Raw genomic sequence first — 23,240 nt, forward strand, 5'->3', positions numbered from 1 at the left:
ATACTTACTTTTTCTATGTGACGAATGTGGTTTTAACTTATTTGACATGTCATGTTTTGGGGTTTCGGTCTGCTCATTCATTCAGTCTTGTTGTTGTTCATGCTGTTGTTTCAGACCCTTTATTTAGCTGTAGTTTCAGACCGTGCCACTCCCACCTGCCTGACCTACCAGCCAATAGAACCACCTGATCTACCCCTCCTCCCGACTGACCTGCTCAGCTGTTTCCCGTCCACTGATCAGTCTCCTAGTATATATACCGGTTCATTTCCACTTACCTTCAAACTGTTTAAAAGCATTTCAGTGTTCAGGTCTGTCTCACTGCTTTTTGTCTGAGCTGTGCTCTTGGGTCTGTTTTTGTGACTTGTCGTATCATCTTTATCGATAGGCAGTTTCAAGAAGTATCAAGTGTTTGCTCATCCAGACAAGGTGAAAAAGAAGTTTTTTTTTAAGACTTTAAGTTGTCCATTAAAAAAAGATCAATTAGATATGTGAAGATGGTCTGGAGGGCTGAGGGGAACAGCAGAGTTGGATGATAATTTTCTGAGTTTATCAAATAAACAACTCTACATATCAATGAGTCTTTCCACCCATTATCAATAAAAAAAAATTAAAAAAAAAAGATATAGATTAATGTTGCTTTAAGACCTAAAGTCATCACTTGAAAGATGCTAAAAAGCTTCCTAGAGAAAAGAGGAACTACACAGACACAAGATGAGATATTTTGTGAGTTTATCAGTGACCTACCTAATAGAACATTCCTCCCACTGTCTTTTAAAATCTTGCAGTGCATATGCAAAAATACAAACACAACAGTTGTTTTCACTCCCAAATGAGTTGATTTGAAAGATGTAAGATTTATTTTATGCTCACAGAAGGTTTATTTCTCTCAGATTTTATTCACAAATTTTGGTGAAAACAATCCATCTGCCTGACAGGTGTGGCGCATTGAGATAACGATTAAACAGCATGATTAATGCACAGCAGTGTATAGTGAGCGATGAGGGCATTGTGAGTGTACCCATGAATGTTCCACGTTGCTGCTGCTGCAGGAAAAGCAATGGTTCCCCCACTGGTGTGGTTCATTGTGCAACTTTTCCAATCAGAAAAGCAGGCAGCAGCATCCTGCTTTAGTGCGCCTGTCAAAAAGCCCAGAGGCAACCTCACTGTCACTCTGTTTATCTGACCTTTCACCTGGTAGGAGGAAACAGGACGTCGGTGCTCTTGTGTGTTTGTCAAGATAACCGAGAATCCGCCTATTCTTGCAGTTTAAGTGTCAGGGATGGCTCATGCATTCAAAAGTTCCAGTCCAGGTGCAGGAGAGTCAACAACCCTTCACTGTCTCTCCCATTAACTGCTTTGAAATTCCCATCAGCCTGTGCTCAGTCATGCGCTCTGCTTTGATGATGCTTAATAACATCCTTGATTATTTCAAGTAGGGTCGACTTTGAACTCTCACAGGTCGTGACTGTGTGTAGTGTCACAGCGGCAGAGAAGAATCAAAGACCGAGGTTGTTTAAGGAAGAAAAAGTGATTTGGTTTATTAGTTTTATCAGGTTTTACAATATTTTTGGGGGGGGGGGAAAAAAATCAGGAAATGATAAAAAATAATGTATCCATGTGTTTTTCTACGATGTGCAATGACCACCATATAAAACATTCTCCATAGACAGACGTCTACTCTCTAGTACATACACGTTAAAATTAGGCACATATAATGAATAGAAATGAATGTACAGGTAATTAACAATCAAGGCGAGCGTTACATCCGAGCGGAAACCACATCCAAAATAAAAGTAAACCATATAATCGCATATAAAATCTACCAGTAAAGTGCACAATTTCTTTATCATAATTTCATAACTAACCTGATGATTACAAGACCCTTTTCCAAGTGAGGTGAAAGATGGTCTGACTTGATGAGACCATCATTTAGATTATCAAGATATTTGTTGTAGATCTAGTAGGTCATAAAATGTACTTTGATGTATCGAAGCTAGAATACAGTGGTTTATAATGCATTTAAAGCCTATTTAGAGTGGTTACAATACAATATAAATTTTAATATGGTAATTATGGCAATTTTCATAACATTTCATGAATTTCAGAAAATTAAAAAAGAAAACAGCATCTGGTGCGTAAAACAAAACAACAGCCTGAAACTATTGTGAAATGGCATCATGGTGCAAATAATGGCAGTGCTGCCTTTCAAATGCGGAATGATAATGGTCTTTGGTCGATGTGTGAAGTAACAGCTCCTACATGCTGAACAGCTCTTGTTTGTGTGCAGCCATGTTAGCCAGACAGAGCGACAGGAGGGTAGTGGAGGAGTCTCAGAGGCTGAGGTTTTTGACTTCTGTCAGTGATGCAGGGGCTGAAGAAGGGGAACACCTTGCCCCTCGGCCCGCTGGTGAACGAGTAGAGCAGACTCATGTCGCCGGCGTTGTAGAAGGACACCTTCCTCTCGTCGCAGTCTAAGAAAACCCCGAGCCTCTGTGGTGAAGATGCGAGGTGCAGCCTCGTCCACGGCTGCGTTCCGGCGGAGTACTCGTTCCCGTTACGCAGCCGCAGAGTCCAGTAGCCTGTTTCGGGGCTCAGCTTGATCCGAGCCTGCCTGTCCACCGCCTCGGAGGCAACGCCCAGGTCCCACTTAGGGCTCGAGCCCACTTCTACCTCCCAGTAGTGTCGACCTGACTGGAAGCCCTGGGCGGCCAGAATGTTGACACACTGGAGGAAACGCTTGTTGTGGTTCGGGTAGTGGGTCATGAGGTCACATTCAACTGCCGCCGTTTTGTCCCTGGAGACATGGATGCTCGGGTGAGCCGTGTCCATGTCAAACGTTAATGGAGAAGGACCTTTAGGGTGAAACAATTCATTAAATGATAACACTGAGAATATTTTCGGTGTTCATACTCAGCATTTTAAATTGAAAATAGATCCTTTCATTGGAGGAATGGTGTCACAGACAATAATCCACTCGTTTTCCTTTATTTACTCCCATTGTGGGGGAACAATCACTTTTCAGCTCGACTCATTTTAATGAGTTAAATTACCTGGTTTCAAAAACATGAACATCCTTCTCCATGTGATGTACTGCAATGGAGCCATGTATTTGTTGCTGAAAGCATTTACATCAAACTGCGGGGCAACATCCACCTGCACGCATGGCCTGTCAAAAAAAGAAAAGAAAACTTCATCATCCATTCTTCGTACTAATGGAAGTAAAAATCAAATAAGCACATGACAGGTGCAAAAATACAGAGTAACTGATCAGTGACCACGCTGAAATGAATGCTTACCTTATCTGTGGGAGCTAGTGAGAAGGAAATGAAAGAAAATCGCATTAACATTATATTTCAAACTTACGCAAAAATCAGAATTTAGAAGATACTCTGGTTGTTGTTTTTTTTTTTTTAAGTTCAAATGTGATAAACAAATTTCAAAATTCGGTTCTCATTTAACGTTTTTGTTTACATGAGACTTCCTCACCTTAGTCAGTATGATGTTGTCAGGGGCAGCACTACCAAGCACTCGCATGTTGTCCTCCAGCTGCCTGACTGCCAGCTCTGAGGCCTCCAGGTGGCGCTGGACCTTCTCCAGCTCCTCTTCCTGCTCTCTCTTCAGCTGTTCCAGCAGGCCTGTTTCCTCATCATGCAGAATCTGATGGAGCGCTCTAAACTCGCCTTTGACACGAGCCTGCAGATCTGCCGTGGCTCTCTGAAGCGGGGAGTAATGACTGATGTTACATAATGTGGTATTCTCTATGTGCCGCCACGCTTTTATTGACCCGCTTTATGTTGCCATGGTACTTGTTCCATTAACGCTCTGATTAACTTGCAGAAGAGTGCTGGTATAATACAGACCGATGCAAACAAGACGTAATGAAGATTCAATTAGCATCAAAAGTCCATGTGTTGAACAACAACAGACTGTTTTTTCACAGGGAACGATTTCCTTTTCATCATATCAGCAGGGCGGACAAAGCCAAACCCCAGCTCCTATCTGCCATCTGTCACCCGCACTCCGGACACATTTTTGTATCTGTCACATCAGCCAGTGTCTGTTTCTGTTGAGGAAAAATGCTGGCAGCATTATTGTCATGAAAAGATGCAACTACAAAGAGGAGAGGATTTCACATGCAGAGCTGAGTTTTGAAAGACGTTTATTTCCCCAAGCGTAAGACCGTTGTGTTTCATATATCAAAGCACAAACTGACACTTACCACGACTGCAAACACCACTAAATATGCACAGGGACATACTGCAAACAGCCATTAGGGAGGACATGTGCATTCTTATCTGTTAAGGGCTGCCATCCCTTCAGATCCCCAGAGCAGTTTACCTTTATGATATTCATCTTTTCTTTGTCTCCGCGAATACAGTTGATGAAGTCCTCCTTCTTCAGGCGAAGGCTCTCCAAAGTCTCTTTCAGTTGTTTCTGTAAAGTATGAAAATCAAAGCAGTGTGAGGACAGAAACATTACAAGTAGGAGAGACTGCAGAGAGTCATGGAGCTCATTAGTAACTGTAAAAGTATGAAAGACTGAATGACCAGAAAAAAACAGCCCTACAATAACAACTGCTGCCTGAAAGTCTTTTGTCCAAACATATATTTTTTACTGTTTGTGCTGACTCACACTTTCTGAGGATATACTTTACTGTGTTACTGATTTCAACTGCATTATGTTCAAAACTATTTCTAAGACTGTGTGCATGCGTTTTACATATATAATTTCATGCAATCTAATGCAACAATAGCACAAACTGCAGCCTCATATGATTCATATTTTAGGGTTTACATGTGTTTTATTTGTAATCTTCATATCCAGTAGAATATAAAGACTGTGTGGTTTTAAGTATCAAAAAACATCTCAGTATATTTCCACATCTCCTCTCTTAAGCTTCTCTCAGGAGCTCTACCAAGTACAGGCTGTTTCGTGTCTGTATCTTTGAGGCGCATTATTAACATCAGCGACCCTCCTCTCTGATTGCCGACTCTTCTTGGAGTGACGCATGCCCAGACCAGCTACACGTTTTCTAGTTGCTTGCTAGCTTCACAATGGAGCGTGGGTTTGTGACATCACAGACTTTCAAAAGTCCAAATGGCACAGTTGCAGAAAACAGGTTGTATGCGTTTGTCTGTGGACTGAACGCTTTGACACTCACAGTATCTATGCAACACCCAGACCTGCTTTATAATCACAAAATAAATGCAAGTTTTAATTCATACATTCTTTTGCTTTCCTGAAGTCTTATTATGACCATGAGGTTGCAAGGCAACCAGCAAAGACCCCAAGAAGCCACTGCACCCTTCAAAGAAATAGTCCTGTGAATAAGACCCCATAGGACCTTATTGTTTCAACTTGTGAGCTTTTGAAAGGACGAAACAAATCAGATATAACAAGTTATTTATCACTCTTTAGAAGTGTGGATTGTATTACCAGCTAGCTGTCCCCCTCCCCCCACCATTTCCAGTCTTTATGACTTCAGGAATTATTTTTTTTACTTTTATGCTAAACTAAGTTTACTGGTTGTAGGCTTATATTTGCTGGAAAAAAAACAAAACAATCCTTATCTAACTCTTGGGAAGGCAGCTGATAAGTGTAATTCCAAAAATGTTCAACTGTTTGTGTAAAAACAATCATAAAGTTGGATAAACACCTCTCTGTCACAGTATGAAAAACGATTAAACATAACGAGTGACAAAGGTGCAGTTTATTACAGCGATTTTGAGATTAGATTGCATTAAAAGATATAGGTGGTTTTATTATTCTGGCCATGTTTACTGGTCCCCCTCCTGTGCTTAAGTTTTATATCCTGTCACACAAAGTAATATAAAGGGGAGCGGAGGGTGAACTTTGGCTCAAGCAATTCAAGGGAGATATGTTCAGGGTCGAACTACAGTGAAATAAACACAGATGTGGACTGAAATATGGATTAGGATTGGAAAGAGTTTATAAAACTCTACACTGCTCATTTGTATTCGATCAGTTTACTTTGGAACATAAAATTATTTGCTTAAGGTTACCAAACACTTAATAATAGTTTACAGGTTGCCAAGAATGAAGGTGTGGAAGACGTACAGCAGGATGATGCTTGGACATGAAGTGGAGGCGAAAGCAGTGAACCCACCTCTAAATTCTTGATGTAAGTGTCTGACGTAGTGGCCCGCACCTTTTCCACCATGGCTGTCACAAGGTAGTTAGTTTGAAACTGTTTGGAGCTGAACTCCTTGCGACATTGCGGGCAGGTTACGGGCCCCAGTGTTCCCCTCCAGTACCTGGAGATGCAAAGTTTGCAGAAGTGGTGCATACAGGACAACATGACAGGCTCCCGGAACAGGTCGCAGCATATCGCACATGTCAGGTCCTCTCTCAGGCTGTCTTTAGTGGATGGAGGAGCAGCAGGAGGAGGAGGAGGAGGAGCAGCAGCAGCCATAGTGAAGGGTTCTTCCCTCTCCAAGTTCTGTCCACACTGAGGAAGTGAAAGCAAAAGTCTGGAGAGAGAAAGAAACACAGAGACACGAATCTCCTTCAGGCAGTTTACTGGGTCACAGGTCTGTTTGTCGTCAGGTGAAATAAACAACAAATAAACAAGTTTACATTCTACAGCTTCCTTGCATGAGTAAATCATCTTTTAAATCTGGATCAAGGTTCAGTGGTTTGTTTGCCTTTGTTTCGGACTCTGAAGCCCGACGCTGATTACCTGTAGTTACCTCTCTCTTGCTCAAACCAGGCACCTAATTTCAAGTGTAAACGACAGCCATTTGAAGCGTAAACGTGTATCTGAGTGACCAGCAGTAGAAATCAGATGATATATCACGAGGTTACATGAGCCAGCTTGTGATTTGTATTGAGAAAGCAACGCTTGGTCAGCTGGTTTGTTTGGTTTTACACTGCCTTGGAGCGTGCTAGCGTTTAGCTGCGTGCTTGTAAACAACTTGTTAAAGCGACATAAAACAAAACCTACACGAAGCTTTAAGTGTGGTAACTACACTCGATATTTAGGTAACACTTTGATGAACTTACGTTGTCGGTTGTTCGGAGAAAAGTGAAGCCAAAGTACTTCAAAGACCCTCCCTCTGCTCTCTGATGGTCCCCTGGAGCTGCTGCTGTTTGGGAACAGGACGTACACGAGTTCTGCGCATGTGCGTACCACAAAGACACATTTGATTGGTCCGCAAACAGCAGGCTGTAAATGGAGGGAGAGTTTTTAGCCCCTCTACTTAAAACTCTTGTTTCAATTTATAAAGGTGCTGCTTAAAAAAAACAACGATTTATATATACTTTTTTTTTTTTTTTTAATGGTAAATTTCCACACTATTACAAATTTGCAGTTATTGTGATTTTCACTTCCTCCACTGTGTATTGCCACAAGCAGGGAAGTAGCCAGGACTTTAGAAACTGAGTCCAAAACTTTAAGGAAATAACCACCACAAAAAACATGTACTTTTTTTTTTAGCTTACTTTAAATAATTAAAACAATGTATTTTGACTTTTTAACATAAAAAGTCTAACATAAAGGTAAAGTCCCTAAACTGGTTCCTAAATTTCCAGAGTGCAAGTCAGTAGTGTCTTTCATTGGAAAACCTCCCCTGCCAAGTACACAATTACATTTTACAAATGCTCCCAGATTCTCATACATGCTTTTTTCTAAAAAAAAATAAAATAAAATAAAAAAAAATAAAAAAATTCAAAGCCCAAACTGAGATAATTCTGATCAGTTTTGGGGGTTTTTCAGACTTTTGAATGGTCCCTCCAGGGATACAGAAGACATGAGAGCTGATTTCACTTGTTAGACACTACTTTCTGTGACAAGTGAACAGAATTCCAAATGTTAAATCAGTGAAGGGTACATCCATCCACCGTCTGTAATTATACAGCCTATGAACAGAAATAACTCTCCCTGAAGTTATTAAAACCTCCAATGACCTTGGTGTCCTCAGTCGCAGCTACAGGAATGATTATAATGAGGGTGGCTATTAAATTTAGTTTCTATGGGAGACAGAGATACAGAATCACTTTTGCCTTCTTGGACACATTGCCCAAGTCTTGGGATAAAAGACAAGTTCACCAGGAGGCATAATTGGAACTTCCCACACAAATGTTTACCCCAGGGAATCCAATTCTCAGACTTCACAGACTGACCATCCTTTTAAGTCAATATTTTCAATCACTGAAGAATTAAAGGCTATCATCTGCATCACACCATTTCTAACTCTCAAATGTAACCTCTGGGAGAAACACCAAGAGCGAGAGAAAAAAGGAGGAGGCAAAATGATTCTGTTTATCTGTCCTCCATTCCCACATTCATTAGTTCACAGGCAGACAGATAGAACAATAACCGTGTGCTGGGCGACGTGAGGACGCAACAGTAAAATACAGGATCCTCAGCCACATGGAGGGGAAACCTAAACAGCTCATAACTAGTGAAGATTGATATATGAGCACCGGGAGATTCATGAAAGACATGTCAATGAAGTGAGGGGTCAAACTCACACTGAATTTTCTGCACACTGTAAATCCCCACAACCGCTTTTCTGAATCTGTTGGAGATAAGCAAGTTTGTAATGAGTGATTCATTAGTCGGGCTGAGAAAACTCTCAGCCTTGCTCATAATTGAGAGAATAAATTTAGGCAGAGGCAGCACTGCCTCAATCAATAAGGGTAATCTATGTTGCTGAGACAATCAGTACATCAATAATTGCTTCATCAAATAAAATTGCACCAAGAAGATTAAAGGATCTCATACAATGCTGCTGCCCTCAACAATAAATTTGGGCTTAAATGGTGAAACACAACTCCAGGGAAAAGCAGAAACAAGGCTCGAGGGAGACATTAAGGTTAACCTAACCTTTAACTTACAGTTTTGTCACCATAAAAAAATTAACATTGAAAAATTCCTGCAACTGTCTTCTCACAAATATCTTCAAGCAAACAAGAAAGAAAATGGCTCCAGGCACACGACAATATAACTCCATTGAATCATTCAAAACCCCACAAGAACTGACATCATTCAGGTAAATGACACACTCTGAATACTAAAATAGTAATTGAAATTCCCCACCAAGCCCCATTCAAACAACTCAATAACTCTTTTTTTTTCTTCTTCTTAATAAAGCAGCGCTAAAGAAAGCCCTTGCATGTGTATATCTACAGCATAAACTACAACAGTATGGTCAGCGACAACTTTAATCTATTTTGGGAACAGTCATGGAAGCTCAGAGAAATGAGCTTATGAGGGGTTTGTGTCTTTATTGTTTTCCAGCGGTTTCCTGAAGTCAAATGACAGTTGTTTGCTGCACGATATAAAATTGTGTCACAGAGTCCTTCAAATGCTGTTCATCTGATAGCAGGAATTAGATCAGTTATGAAAGTGTGAGGAAGCAGGTGGCGCAATTATAAAAGATGAGGATTTGCTTTACAGCCCTGTATTGTTCAAAGTTCATTCAAAACTGTCCACGAGAAGGAGAAATTAGGAGCTTTGAGGCATACACTTAGCTTATGATAAATGGAGATAAAGCTGCAAAATGTCATAACCTCAGCAAATCAAGTCCGTGTTTTGCACTTCAAAGGGTATTCTGTGATGTTTAATTACACGTCTTTGCTGAATAATGCAGTTTAAATTAAATAACACTTGAAAATGAAAAGTGCCATCCTTAGGCACAGATGAGGACGCCCGTACTGAATCCTGTAGACCTGACTCACGAACGCACAGGCAAAACACAAGATGCGCACCAAGTGCTACAGGCTGGGAGGAGCTTCGGGATTTTTCCCACTTGTTTCATGCCACTCTCGAGTGAAGACCCGTTTGCAAAAGGAGATATAGGGCGAAAGGTGAGTCCAATTAATATGTGGATAGCGTTCTTGGAGACTTTAAATGAATATTGCGCAGCTTTTGTGATAAAAATGTGTCTCTGAAGTGCAAGGTATGAATTTCTCTGTTCTTTTGTGAAAGCGTAACCTGCAACTATCATATGTGCGTAATTTGAATATGACAAAAGCCTTTACAAAGCAGGAAAAAATAAGCTTTCAAATGACGTACCTCAGGAGACTATTTGTGTTGGATGTAAACGATTTGCACCTGTCTGGTCGCTTGAATGAACCATGAGAGCTCAGTTGGAGATATTTCAATGCGTATTTTTGAATGAATTGAACAAATGGCCACAAATTACGCATCAATGCAGTTGATTAGCACTTGGTTCATGTTGGCTCATCATGATTTGATAGCAGTGCGGCGAGTTCACTTGTGATGGGAATTTTTGCTCCAGCAGGTGTGTGGCAACAGATTAGTCGGCTTTGCTATCGCTGGGTAGCTTTGACAAATTACTGATGTTTTATAAAGTGTGAATGTCGTCTGCAGCCTGTCTGATAAATCGACACCTGGTGCTCCTGTGCAGCTGTGTGCTATTAGGGTTCGCGCAGGGTGTGCATGCTTTTTGGGTTGTTGTAATTACTACATTTTCTGTGGTCCCCATAGATGGCGTGTTATCGTGTGTGATTTTTTTTTTTTGCAATGCAATTCATTGCCTTTAAATGTGACATTACAGCAACAAAACAATGCTGCTAATGCCCATTCAGTCCACTGTAAAACCACAGAAAAGCAATGAAGTCAGTAAACTTTAGTGTTTTCAGTTTTTTCGTCCAGAAACAGGCCGGATCCCCAGAGCAACCAAAAAGTGTCTGTCACCACTGAGATGACCTCTCACTAAACGGTGTCATGGTTTGTTGTTTGTGTTCCCATGCAGAAAACTTTAAGAGCTGTGTGTTAGCCACAAAAATGTGCAAAGTCGATTCAGGCCTGCAAGCACACAAAAAAACGACAAGTGATGCCAAAAGCGTCTTAGCTTAATGTGACCTAATGTAATTAACATTTATCTGCTCGATAAAGATGCAGAGCAGTAGGAGGATATTATCAAAGAGTCAAACGGGCAGTGATTTGTATGCGTGTAATGACAAAATGAACTCTCTGTACTCGGCAGGAGTTCTCCGCAGGTATAAATTAACTGGAAATGACAAGATAATGGCTGAAATACAGTTGTTTGATATTAGGCACACCACACAATATTCTCTTCATGAGATCCAGACTGTGAATGTGAACAGGCTGCAGCTCTAATGATGCAGCTTTGAACTGGCTGACGCCTGATCACATTGCTTGCTCCATCATTTTTCTTCAGCCTTTATGGTGGCATAGGTTTTCACGTCCCTTTGAAAAATGACATGCTGCAAACACACAAATAACCTGGAGCGCATGGACAAAGATGTTTTTCAAAATAAAAACCTAGAGGTATCTACAAGCTATATTTCGGGGTTTTGGAAAAAGCATGTTCAAAGACATGATTTTCTATTGATTGCCATCTGGTACTGAAAACCCTGTTTCGTTTTGGGAACTTTTCAGAACATCCACCTTCTCAAAGCAATCATAGACAGTTGTTCTAATAATTAGGCTGCAAGCATGAGAGAATTCGCTTATCTTCTAAATTACACTGTTTCATTACTCTCGCGTTAAACACTAGATGGCTTTAATATCTGTGTGACATTTACAATGAAAGCTACACTTTCTGTCTGAGAGATATGAAGAGAATGATGAAATAATTGCGTATCAGTTGTGTTCAGCCTTATTTCATTATAAAGTTGGATTAAGTCAGAGCTCTTTGCAGCTCTATCTGTGATGAGGAGGAAATGACCCTGACTGTGAACGACAGCTGGTTTGTCTATCTGAAGATGCTGACAGGATCGCCTACAGTTCATTTCTATACTTTGCAGTGTAAAAAGAGAAGAAGCAAAGGAAAGTTGATCATACCTTAGAGAAAGGGTCAAAACACTTGCCCATCACCAAAGAGAAAGGGTTCAGATTCATAGCAGTGACACTTTGTAGTTGCGATAGATACGCCAATGAGGGATCAAGTCCTCTTAGCTGCACTTATAAGTCCTGGCTTGTTGTGGTAGTTTCTTAGAAGAGGATGTGTATTGGCCCACGTTACACCTCTCTGATCAAACAAGCTCCCGGTGACGCCATGTTGTATCCCACAGTGGAGTTGGCAGTGACAACAAATCCAAAACAGAGGTGTTGGGAGTTAGTAATTGGGGAGAAAATTGAGAAGCATTTAAATAAACACCTGAAGCTCAAGTACTTTTAACGTTGTCTGCTTCGTTGTCATTTCTTTTTATTGTTTGAAATAATTTCCAGCCTATCTTGACTTTCACAGTTGTTTCATTTTGTGTGTTTTCTCTGCGCAGGTGTTGGCACCTTATACTACCTTTTACTAAAATGAGCCCACCAGACATGTACAACACCACAGGAGAAGCGGAGGCTGGGGAGACCGATCCCTCTGTTCTTCTTAACAACAGCATGGGTTTACACCCACCTGGTTTCCACACTGACATCACCAAGCACCTCGGAGTCCAAATCACCTTGATCACTGCTTATTCACTGATCATCCTGCTGGGGCTGCTGGGGAACGCTCTCGTCATCTACATGATTATTCGCTACAGAAACATGCGGACAGTGACCAACTTCTTCATAGCTAACCTGGCGCTGGCAGACCTCCTTGTGAACACTCTCTGCTTGCCCTTCACTCTGGTTTACACTCTGCTAGATGAGTGGAAGTTTGGGGCTTTGTTGTGCCATATGGTGCCCTTTGCCCAGGCCCTGAGCGTGCATGTGTCTATCCTGACTTTGACTGTCATAGCTCTGGAGCGTTACCGCTGTATCGTCTTCCACCTTGGCCGGCGCCTCACGTGGAGCTCCAGCTTCCTCATCATGGCACTCACCTGGACTATGTCTTCTGTCTTGGCAGCACCTCTGGCCATATTCAGGGAGTACCGCAATGAGGAGATCCCGTCCATCAACCTGCGCATTGCTGTTTGCTCTGAGAAGTGGCCCCATGGGACCAGCAGGGATGGAGTCATTTACAGCCTCTCAATGCTGCTCCTGCAGTATATTATTCCTCTAGCCATCATCAGTTATGCTTACATATGCATCTGGGTCAAACTTAAGAATCATATCAGCCCATCCAGCCGTAACGACAGCATCAACCGCCGCAAAAAGACCACAAAGATGCTGGCGCTGGTGGTGGTGGTGTTTGCTATCTGTTGGCTGCCGTTTCACGTGTTCCAATTGGCCAGCGATCTGGACCTGGTGCTCAGGTTTAAGGAGTATAAGCTCATATACACAGTGTTTCATATCGTGGCTATGTGTTCAACTTTTACCAACCCTCTCCTGTATGGGTGGATGAATAAAAACTACAGGAATGGCTTCCTCATGGTGTTCCGCTGCAAGGATAAGCCGGATGCTTTCCACCCGGAGGGCTCGTTCAGAACACGCTCCGTAAGACGGCTGACTCTGAACGGTCGTAATGGTGGACACCCTCCCACGGCGGTGTGAGATTTCCTCGATTTAAAAACGCCTGTAGAATATGAACACAATACACGCACCTCTGTTTTGTGGTGCTTGTTGTTCAAAAGTAGCCTTTCAACTTGAATGGTCTGAGTATCTATGTCACTGGAGGAGGCCCAAAGCTTTGCATGCAAATCGCTTTATGTAAGGCTCTTCTTTCCTTTGTGAATGGTACTAGTGAAATGCATTTGTCAAACCTGCTCAAACATGTGTTTAAGATGTTTACTTAGGTGTTATTTAACTTGGTACAATGTATAATGTGTTCTCCTGTAAGTTGTTGGTAATGTCTCATCCATCATTCTCGCTGAAGGGAAGACTGATTATTACTGAGAGATTCATTTTTCACACTTGTTTTTTTTATTTGTTGGATGTTCAATATATTTGGAGGATTTTCACTTAAATGCTGTGTTTTGGATTAATTACAGTGTTCTAGCAGAGAATCCTTCGAGCCTCGTCCAAGAAATCCAAAGCAGTTCATTTTCTGTCCAAACAGGAAGTTCATTATCCTCACCTGGCAACCGGCTGTTCCTGATTAGATGAACCAGCAGGACTCTTGTTTCCAGAGGAATGGGATTGCAAACCAGTGACCTGTTTGAAGCGAGACTAACAAGTTAATAACATCTTCATCACAGAATCTGGGCAGCTGCTTTGAGGACGAGTGAAAAAACAAGAAGAGGGCAGTTGGAAGAAGTCAGATTGTGCTAATCATTACTTCTAAAGTGTTTTTTGTTGAAGATTGTTTGATGGTCACTGGAACAGGGATCGACCACGTGGCCTCTGGGCACACAAATCTCTGTAGTATATTAGTATAGTAATATAGTCGTATAAGTAGTGTCAGTATATTAAAGTATGGAAGAAGTAAAGTAAATGCTTGTAAGATCCTTCTGAGTGCACACTATTAATGCCTATAGTTTTGGGTGAGTCCAGTAGTCCTGTGCCCTCGGGCACACAGGAAAGATACCCATTAACTTTCTGAACCTGACAGCAAATCCATCTGAACATCAACAGCAAAACATAGAAATAATGCGTTGAGGTTTATCAAAGTTCCACACACAAACTTGTATACTTTATTCTGAAAAAAAGTGGGTCAAATTGATCCAATAAAGAATTTAATTAGCAAGTGGACAAATTTTGTCTACATAGCTTGATTCATTTTACAGCAGGGAACCGATTTATTTATTTATATTGCTGGTTCTTGACACCCACAACACTGATTTATTGGTTTAGCTTTTATTTATTTATTTATTTATTTATTTATGTGCTGTAGATTATTATGGAGGCTCTAAGCCCTTAACAGGACTAACATCAGAACCAACATTAAAGTTAGATCAATGGCTAATGGAAAAATTAGCTGTGAGAATAGATGTTTAGAGATTTTGCGCAATCTTTCCTGCTTAAAACAAATACATAAAAGTCAGATACATTTTTTTTTTTTTTTTTAACTTGAAGTTAAAGATAAATTGTTGCTTTCTAGGGAAGGAGCCCGACAGACGCCACTTTGAGTTGTTTTGACAACATTATACGACATTTGAGGCGAAAACGTCCTGTTCGAAGATGCGTTTAAAAGCTGCGTGTTGCTCTGCCGCCCTCTAGTGTTCCGAGCAGACATCGCAGCTGCACCGCCGACCGGAAACGTCGTCAATGCGTGACCTTCTTGTGTCGCGACATAATCTGTAGGTGGCTGCGCGACGAAGTACACCTCCAACAGGAGTATACGATGCAAACTCTAACCTTTTAAATGGTGTCGCCGTACAGGTAATCGTCTCTTTGTCCAGACCGACTTCCTGACCGGGCTCTCTGAGTGCCGGTTAAAGACATTTCCGGGGCGCGCTCATTCATACGGTTTGCCTCACGCTGGGCTAGCTCATGCTAACGAGGAAGCTAAAGGAGTGAGGACGTGACAAATGTGACAGCAGCGATTTTTTTTTTTTTTTTTTTTAATGTTAGCCGCTTATTGTTTAAATATGTATTACTCCGTGGTCCTAATGAGTGCCACGTAGTCTGTTGTCAGTCATACGAGGAGGACCAGTGCGATGTTTGTGAAATAATACGGGTTTATGTCCTTATTTGACTGACAGCTGTCATGTTGGCCAGAAAGAGTTTGTTTAATGGTTAATTTTCAAACGTATCAAAACACGTGTAAATCACGATAATCACTCTTCAGTCGTGGTGTTTTGATGTAAGTGAATTATTTTTGATTGTTAACACTTTACAGAACAAAAATGTACTTTAATTTTTTTTTTTTTTTTTTTTAAATAAAAACTGCTCTTGTGAAATAATTGAGTGTGTTAACCACCAGGGTTATTGTCAGTCTGTCAAACTAACACTCTCTGTTTGTTCGATGTTTCCACAGGGTATTAGCAGAGTAAAGGAAGGGAACAATGGTGAAATATTTCTGCTGCGCAGGTTTGCTAAAAAGCACCTGGGACCAAGTTTGCGTTGCTTTCTGGGAGCGATATCCCAACCCTTACAGGTGAGGAGGAGAGCAGAGCTTAAACTTACTCTTTTCCCCTCCAGTTTTAAATCTACAGTTGGTTTGGGTTACGTTATACTGAGAAGGATCAGCAGTGGTGGACAGCAAGTATTACTCGAGCCATGTACAGCACTACTGAGCTACTTGTACTTCTGTGTTTTTAGTTTATGCTCCTTAATGCAGCCACAAAATACTGAAAACGCAGGTGGGATCTGTTTGTTTCGATAGATATATTGTAGTAAATTGCACATGTTTAGATGTTGGGCTCTACAACAGCCCAAACAGCAATCTTGGAACAATTTTATTCCATTTTACTGACCTAACCCTTATAGAAACCCTCAAATCGAGGATGCAGTTGTTTCATGAATCAACTGTGACAGTAAGTGTTAGCCACAGCTTGAACTGAAAAGACCAAATTGATCAGGTGATAGATTTTAATAGTAGATTAACTGTTCTTAAGTCTTATCAAGCAAAAGTTCAAAGTAGTTGCTTTTCCCTTACTTATGTTTGAGTATTTGTTGCTGTTGTGAATTTGATCTCTTTGGGTTTGGGGAACTCTTGCATGGACAAAATAATCATTTCTCAATAGGCGAAACAATAATATTTAATTAAAGCACCTAACAGACCGAACCTGCCCCGAACGTAAGCATTTATAATGATAATAATTATTAGTGGTAGAGGTTTTTCATCATTTAAATCCGTAACTCTTTCTCCTGCAGTAATCACGTCTTGACGGAGGACATCGTTTTCCGAGAGGTTACTCCGACCAACTGCCTCATTTCCAGACGTCTGTTGACCAAAACGAGCCGTGCGCCTCGCTGGATGGAGCGGTATCTTCCAAAGCACATGGCCAGCTCAGCGTACATCATCGAGGACTCCATCGTGGACCCTCAGAAAAGGACCATGACCACACTAACATGGAACATCAGCCACGCTCGTCTCATGGTACCTTTTTACTGTTTGCTTTCAGCACCCTGCATTGCACCAAGTGGCAACAAGACCTCATGTTGCTTTTGTTTTGTCTTCCGCTGTCTACCTCAGTCCGTGGAAGAGCGATGTCAGTACCAAATTAACCCTGAGAATGGCAGCTGGACTGAAATCAAAAGAGAAGCTTGGATCTCCTCCAACATCTATGGGCTCTCTAGAGCTATTCAGGTCAGTGGAGCGCCGCATTATGCAACCTCGCAGGGAAAGTAGTGGTGTGGGGTGTCCGAATGGGACCTTTCTTTCATTCTGTAATTAGTAACACAACACGCAGTGTTAAGGTGCAGCAGCTGAGCAGTTGCATCTGTGCGCCAGGACTGGAATTACTGAATGATTTATGACATTGAATCAGAGAAGTCCTCTTTTGTTGCCAAGCTCTGACTGATGGTGGATGTGTTATACTGCGTATTCCACAAGTCTTTTTCTGTCCTGGCTGATGTTGTTTCTTCACTTTCCAGGAATTTGGTCTGGCGAGGTTCAAGACGAGTGTCACAAAGACCATGAAAGGCTTCGAACATGTGCTTGCCAAAATGCAAGGTAAATGACTATTCTGTGTTTCCTGGATTTACATTCAATTTCATGGCTGATGCAGAAATCACACCTCGGCAAGTGGTTTTCAAATGGGGGGGATCTTCTGAGCAATAACATCAGTTGAATTGCATTAATTACTCAAAATACAAATAAGATAAACAAAAATACATTTTGTTTATCTTATTAGCAATATCTTTTGCCTTTCCTGCTGTGGGTCAACGATAAAAGGTGTTCTGATGCTGGATAGAAATGTGAGATTCTGGTTTGCAGATGTAAAGTCTAAAGTGGACAAAAATGTTTGATGGGGAAAGAAGCAAAAACTGGGCAGTGTTAAATAAGCAAACAATTAAGTCTAAAAGAAATCTGTCTTGTTCTCAAGTTCACTGTCACTTTAGTAGGAAACAGTTTGTCTCTTGGACAATCTGGAAATTTGGTTAAACTTGCTCAACAACTTTCAAAGGAGGGTCAACAGAAAAGTTTGGAACTTTCCGTGCGCAGTTTCACTTCCCTCCAGAGCTGCAAGTTCAAATTACACAAATTTATATTAAAAAGTAAGATCATTTAATTTGGCTTTAATGGGACCATTCTTCAAATAGTTTACTTGTTTAGAAACTGTTTAGAAAGTAAAGCTGTTTGTGTTTTAGCAGAATGTCTGATTTGTTTAAAGGGACATTTTAATGTGTGTTAAAATGTGTTGGCAGTTTAAAGTGTCTATTATGGGGGTTGATTCTAAGATAAACAAAGATATTGATTACTTATGTAATATATGTGTTTGGGATTAGGAGTCTATCCACCTTTTAATTGTATCCCGTTGAAACTGGTGTCTGATCCTAAAAGCCCTGTATTTTTATGTCTCTTAATGTTGCTGGGAAACATCTAATATTGATAACTTCGGGAGTCTCTTCACATCTATTATGGAATAGCATGGGTTTCCCTAACACACATAAATACAAATCAATCTAATTAACATCAATATTTTGTTCTTTTTTTGTTTTTAGGTGAACCTCTGTCAAGAACTTTAGCAGAAACGGCGACAGAGCGGGCGCGAGAGACGGCACTGGCAGCTAAAGAGAAAGCCAAAGACCTCGCCTCACATGCCCAGAAGAAACAGTACGTGTGATGAGCCACGTAAAGCACTTGTGCTGCCGCCACCGATACTGGGACAGATTTACATTTACACCCTCTCATTGTCCAGTCAAGCACTGATGTAAGATGAACCCAGATCCCAGTCCTGGGTAGACACCTCTGTGAGGAAGCATCCAACTGAAATGGTGGCTGGACCATAAAAGGCCTGAGCTGGGTTCAAGATCCTGTTCCAGTTCATGTCACAGAGTTTATTGTACCTTTGATACCACACCTCCTCAGTATTTACCAGAGATAGAGATCTCAGAGAGGAATGACTGAATATGGCTCAGGGTGCCATAAAGTCATGATAGCTAAATAATCTGACTGTTCTCAGACCTTTGCTCAACCACTGTGCCCATCAACGTTTGCTTTTTACACCGTTTCCTTTCAGGATGTCATGTTGTTTTGTCATACTCGCCTGTCCTTTATATCGCTTATGTTCAGCAGCTAAGATCAGTATTACTATAACATCCAAATTTTTTTTTGCTTATGATTCGTTTGTTTTCTTTCAATCTTACAATCACATTTTCTTTGTTAGTTCTGTTCACTCAATCCTACATTAATCACTCTACCAAGACTGATCATCTCCTTGTTTCAAGTTGAAGTACATTCGCTGAAGAAGGATCTGTATTGTTGTTGATAAGAAATACTCACGTGGCCTCCATGATACAGTGGTAAGAGCTGGCTGCAGTGTTTTCACCTACATTGAAATGTGTAAAAAGGCTACCTTGTATTGTACATTCAGCTTTGGCCTGGTGATGCACTCATGCAACAAATGTGTACTTACTCTGTCAATAGAATACAAGCTTATTAATAAATGCATATTTCCTTTGTAATCAAATTGTTGTGAGATCTTGTACATGACGTGTTCTTCTATATGTTAATCCTGATTTATTTCAGCTCAGTCATAATTAGGATGGGAGTTTAAGGAGTTACTCGATGATTAGCAGGACAGAAAGAAAAAGTTTGTTTAATTGTCAAACCTTTATGAAAATCTTTCGGGTGATTTTTTTTTTTACCATCAGTTACTCTAAAAATGACTCAAAGCAGGGAAAACAGGTCCTTGTGTTTGGTGTCAATAGGTGCTTTAAAAATAACAAGCAACGGCACATAAATATAGAAAATATTTATTCATTAAAAAAAAAAAAAACAGCTTACATCAGTACAAAAATGCTACATAATATTACTGGGCGGAGAGACAGATCAAAAAGTAATAAGGCATCTTGCATATACAAAAGTGAAGAGGAAAAAAAAGCACCTTCTGTTATTAAATATATAGAAATGAGTATGATACTTGTAATACAGCACAGGTTGCATTAATCATTACAAGTAGACTTTTGCTGCCTGACTGCTGAATTCATTGTATGCATAATTAACATTTTATAATCGACGACCGCACAAGCAATGAAGTGTAGTTTAGAGAACCAACACTTCACTGAATAAAACTGCGACTGTCATTCAACCTGTGCAAGGAGTCCCTTAATGCTATCCATCCTCATCACAGCCATCTAAAACTCCTGCATGGAATTGCAGACTGATTTGTGTACTTATACACCAAATTAATATTTAGCAATGTTACTTAATTGCTAAATTTCAATGTGCAAATATGACTAGTTAATTATTTTTCACCTTTTTCCTTTTTTCCGATACCCGAAATCTTCTTGAGACAAAACAAGTGCAACGTGTGGACGTTATGTGCAACAGAATGAAAAGAGCGAAATGCGTGACTGAACTCATAAAATAGGACAAAATAATACATCACAGATTAATGTTTAAGTGCATGCTAAACATGACATTACTGAAAATATAAACTTAGTGCTAAGGAAAAGCTGTATAGAATACTCGACCAGAAGTGATTTAAGGCAGAATTCAGTACAGGCATGCTGCGGTAAAGAATAAGTTAAAAGGTTGGAATCAAAAGCCCTTAAAGTAGAACTGCTCGAGTCATTGGAAGTTTGACACCCTCATGGCTTTGGGGAAAAATTGCCACCAATAGTTGATGGCTGAAAATGTATCTGCTGTGATGTAACATCCATCCCAGCCCAGTGAATTGAACTGCTATTCAGTGCAAATGGACACATGTTACTCACAAGACAAGAGAATGGCAAAAAGATAGTCCTTCTGTAAAAAAAACAAAAAGAATCTGTTCAGTTGTACAGTAACATCTCTCTCCATTCCCTCTCGCCCTTTTTTTTGTTTTTGGAATGTTTTCTCCTCTTCCCGTTCACCCAGGTGACTTTAAAGCGAGTGTGTTTTACCGCTGTCATAGCCAGGCCTTGTCCATGCTGGAGTAACAGTGGTCTGCGTCGGTGTGTGTAATGCTCAGTCCGTCAGAGTCCATGCAGTCAAACACGATGCTTTCCACGTCAACCTCCACATCCTCTGTAAGGGAAGCAACCACAGGTCAGACCCATTAGCCGAAGGGGCAACACGAGAAACCTCACCTGCTACTTCGAAGTTACAAACCAGGGCTGGGTGACACAACTGGATGTTCCACGTCGGACAGAATAATCAAATTAACGTTCAATGCGTTACCTCTTTAGAGTGTAAAATAAGTCTCAGCGTGTAATAAAAGATGTGTGACCAACAAATCAGGAGACCCGCAGCGAGTTGTCAGATAGCCTTTACAGGGACAGGCTGACCCTGATTTGAATGGGACGAAATGTCCTTCTTCTTCTTGACATAAAAGCACGAGATGCTCACCTCTGTGCCCCGAGATGCTCACCTCTGTCGGAGTCTGACCTCTCCGAGGACATGGTGGAGCCCTGGCTGTCGTTCCTCATCCTCTCCGTGCCTCTCTGCAGCTGCTCCAGACGAACCCGCAGCTCTCTCTGCTCCCAGCGCAGGCGGCCCTTCAGCTGCTCGGCGCGCTCGTCCTGCTCCTGCAGCTTCTGCGACCAGAGAGAGAGAGGGGGAGAGAGGGAGAGACGAGTGAGTGCACACAGCAAACTGCAGACACGACCACAGACAGGATCAGCGCTGACGGTAATATAACAGACCTCGAGAGGTCCCACTCTGTCCTCGCGACTTAGCGTGTTCTGACGTTGAGGTGTTGCTGGTACCTTTATGTGAAGCTGGGCTCGTCTCAGCAGGTTCAGCGTGGTGTTCCTCATGGAGTCTGATGACAGAGGAACCTGCTTCTTGAGCTGCTCCAGGCAGTGCCTCAGCTGAGCTCGTCTACAGAGACAACAAGCAAAGACTGCTGCTGTTAGTCCACAGGCAGGTGGGATGGGGAGGGGGGGGGGGGGGTTGTTGCCAAAGCTTTCCTCACTTTAGCCAATGTAAAAAACAGTCTCCTTGGTTGGACAGGGACAACTAGGAACATTTGATATTGTATATCATCGTGTCAAAATCTTCATTACCTGTTTTTTTCCAGCTCGTTGTGAACTGACCTGCAGTTACAGCGAGAGACAAGTTGGTTAGTGTTGAAAACATTTAGGACAGGAAATTCTGCTTACCAAGACTGCACGTGAGGAAGGGCTGTAAATATTATTTGTTTTCTTTAATAGGCTGATTATTTTCCGGATTAATCAATTAGCTGCTGGATCTTTAAAATATCAGAAAATGGTGAGAAATGTCAACTTTTGAATTCATTCGTTAAAAAAAAAAAAATGACTCGAAGTGATTAATTGAAATAATTTGCAAACAACTTTCTTTTGATCGGCTAATGGATTAATCGATGCAGCCCCGGTGTGAGATGTTCATGTTTTAAAAGGGTGCCTTGTCAAAACTGAAAGTCGAGCCTCACAACCACACCCTCCTTGTCAGTTGTCTGTTATGTAATGCATTCACCTATTGCCACCAGCAGAAATCTTCTTGCTCTTCTGTTTACTTCTCTTATCAGAAAGACCCGGACTGAGAGGCAGGACTGAAGCATATCCATGTTCAGCCTCTGTGCAGGAAAACACACCGCAGCTGGGTTACACAATAGTCATGAGCTAAAAGAGCACAAAGGCAGCAATGTCACAAAAACAATACAAAAGGTTTCCTCAGTAGTTTCACGCGTGAATCCTGGTGCTACAAACAACCATGTAATACCTGAGCTGCAAGATAAACAAGATCTTTGCTGAGGTGAAATGAGGAGGACAGAAACGCTGCTCCTGTCATCAGTTAGACGTTTTGGTTTTGGCGCCATCACCCACTTGTTATCCGCTATTATACAACCGGTTTTACATCCTCACAACTAAAACAAACGACGAAGCGTCTGCAGTGCGTAAACAACGGATGCAACTTGGAGTACAGCTGTTTTGCAGCCTCACTTTTATGCACCGTTCAGCGCCGCCCGGATTAATTTTGAAACTCGTTCAGATTGGCGCCTTCGAGTACAATGATGCGGCCGATATGTAGGTCAGAGTGAAACGGCACAGATCGCTCACATAACCTCCAGGAATCTCAATTCATTACCAAACAATCCTGCAGTATCGCATCTCTGCATTGTGTTTAAAGTGCATAGTTATTGCAGCTTTATCGTGGGTTTCGTTGTTTTAACAATAACCAAACCAGCTCCCCTTTACGCTGACAGTAAAGTAATAAAATACTGACCTCGCTCTCTTCTTTCCAGAAACTCGGCTGCCCGAAGAAGCACTTGGATGTTGCAAACGTTTCCTTCCATTGTTGTTTTTGTGTTAAATTAAAACGACTGCAGGTAAACAACCTACTGTAGCGCGAGCGTCAGCAACCTGAAGTGGATGAAGCTGTCTGTGCTACGTCCTCAACCCAGCGCCTGTGCTGCTT

The 23,240-nt window shown here is 41.4% G+C and overlaps 4 protein-coding genes across 8 annotated transcripts; 2 read left to right on the forward strand and 2 right to left on the reverse strand.

Moving 5' to 3' along the window:
• Positions 1–1,509: 1,509 nt before the first annotated feature.
• Positions 1,510–7,111, reverse strand: trim105 (tripartite motif containing 105). 2 transcript variants are annotated; one of them, XM_069171616.1, is made up of 7 exons: positions 7,024–7,111; positions 6,128–6,469; positions 4,339–4,434; positions 3,487–3,714; positions 3,297–3,310; positions 3,051–3,166; positions 1,510–2,852 (listed from the first exon to the last, which is right to left on the reverse strand). In XM_069171616.1, the coding sequence occupies exons 2-7, from the start codon at positions 6,431–6,433 to the stop codon at positions 2,293–2,295; spliced, it is 1,320 nt and encodes a 439-aa protein (XP_069027717.1). In that variant the 5' UTR covers positions 6,434–6,469; positions 7,024–7,111; the 3' UTR covers positions 1,510–2,292. The 2 variants fall into 2 exon arrangements, with proteins under 2 accessions (XP_069027717.1, XP_069027716.1); XM_069171615.1 differs by having other exon boundaries at positions 6,128–6,491.
• Positions 7,112–9,755: 2,644 nt separating this feature from the next.
• Positions 9,756–14,435, forward strand: npy7r (neuropeptide Y receptor Y7). Its single transcript, XM_069170990.1, has 2 exons — positions 9,756–9,831; positions 12,235–14,435. Exon 2 carries the CDS (start codon positions 12,266–12,268, stop codon positions 13,379–13,381), a length of 1,116 nt encoding a protein of 371 aa, XP_069027091.1. The 5' UTR covers positions 9,756–9,831; positions 12,235–12,265; the 3' UTR covers positions 13,382–14,435.
• Positions 14,436–14,934: 499 nt separating this feature from the next.
• prelid1a (PRELI domain containing 1a) lies at positions 14,935–19,368 on the forward strand. Of its 2 annotated transcripts, none has more exons than XM_069171353.1 (6): positions 14,935–15,148; positions 15,747–15,866; positions 16,586–16,811; positions 16,908–17,021; positions 17,309–17,387; positions 18,380–19,368. In XM_069171353.1, the coding sequence occupies exons 2-6, from the start codon at positions 15,775–15,777 to the stop codon at positions 18,499–18,501; spliced, it is 633 nt and encodes a 210-aa protein (XP_069027454.1). In that variant the 5' UTR covers positions 14,935–15,148; positions 15,747–15,774; the 3' UTR covers positions 18,502–19,368. The 2 variants fall into 2 exon arrangements, with proteins under 2 accessions (XP_069027454.1, XP_069027455.1); XM_069171354.1 differs by lacking the exon at positions 14,935–15,148 and adding an exon at positions 15,177–15,572.
• A 249-nt stretch (positions 19,369–19,617) lies between these two features.
• Positions 19,618–23,173, reverse strand: mxd3 (MAX dimerization protein 3). Of its 3 annotated transcripts, XM_069171351.1 has the most exons (7): positions 23,049–23,173; positions 22,299–22,398; positions 21,869–21,898; positions 21,506–21,683; positions 21,232–21,397; positions 20,765–20,888; positions 19,618–20,627 (listed from the first exon to the last, which is right to left on the reverse strand). In XM_069171351.1, the coding sequence occupies exons 1-6, from the start codon at positions 23,116–23,118 to the stop codon at positions 20,770–20,772; spliced, it is 663 nt and encodes a 220-aa protein (XP_069027452.1). In that variant the 5' UTR covers positions 23,119–23,173; the 3' UTR covers positions 19,618–20,627; positions 20,765–20,769. The 3 variants fall into 3 exon arrangements, with proteins under 3 accessions (XP_069027452.1, XP_069027453.1, XP_069027451.1); XM_069171352.1 differs by having other exon boundaries at positions 19,618–20,888; positions 21,569–21,683; XM_069171350.1 differs by having other exon boundaries at positions 19,618–20,888.
• Between the last annotated feature and the right edge of the window lie 67 nt (positions 23,174–23,240).

Source organism: Embiotoca jacksoni, unplaced genomic scaffold (assembly GCF_022577435.1).
Source record: "Embiotoca jacksoni isolate LCO1_2020_lvr unplaced genomic scaffold, fEmbJac1.0.p SCAF_5, whole genome shotgun sequence".
NCBI classification, from domain to species: Eukaryota; Metazoa; Chordata; class Actinopteri; family Embiotocidae; genus Embiotoca; species Embiotoca jacksoni.

Excerpts from the sequence above, each read along its gene's own strand:
- mxd3 (XM_069171351.1), bottom strand. The coding sequence starts at position 23,118 with ATGGAAGGAAACGTTTGCAACATCCAAGTGCTTCTTCGGGCAGCCGAG. Across the intron at positions 21,398-21,505 it reads ACAGAGTGGGACCTCTCGAG|AAGCTGCAGGAGCAGGACGA; the intron begins GTCTGTTATATT and ends CTCTGGTCGCAG. Across the intron at positions 20,889-21,231 it reads GAGGTCAGACTCCGACAGAG|AGGATGTGGAGGTTGACGTG; the intron begins GTGAGCATCTCG and ends CTTCCCTTACAG.
- npy7r (XM_069170990.1), top strand. The coding sequence starts at position 12,266 with ATGAGCCCACCAGACATGTACAACACCACAGGAGAAGCGGAGGCTGGG.
- prelid1a (XM_069171353.1), top strand. The coding sequence starts at position 15,775 with ATGGTGAAATATTTCTGCTGCGCAGGTTTGCTAAAAAGCACCTGGGAC. Across the intron at positions 15,867-16,585 it reads CGATATCCCAACCCTTACAG|TAATCACGTCTTGACGGAGG; the intron begins GTGAGGAGGAGA and ends TTTCTCCTGCAG. Across the intron at positions 16,812-16,907 it reads TCAGCCACGCTCGTCTCATG|TCCGTGGAAGAGCGATGTCA; the intron begins GTACCTTTTTAC and ends TGTCTACCTCAG.
- trim105 (XM_069171616.1), bottom strand. The coding sequence starts at position 6,433 with ATGGCTGCTGCTGCTCCTCCTCCTCCTCCTCCTGCTGCTCCTCCATCC. Across the intron at positions 3,715-4,338 it reads AAAAGATGAATATCATAAAG|AGAGCCACGGCAGATCTGCA; the intron begins GTAAACTGCTCT and ends TCCCCGCTTCAG. Across the intron at positions 2,853-3,050 it reads GTTCATGTTTTTGAAACCAG|GTCCTTCTCCATTAACGTTT; the intron begins GTAATTTAACTC and ends TTCACCCTAAAG.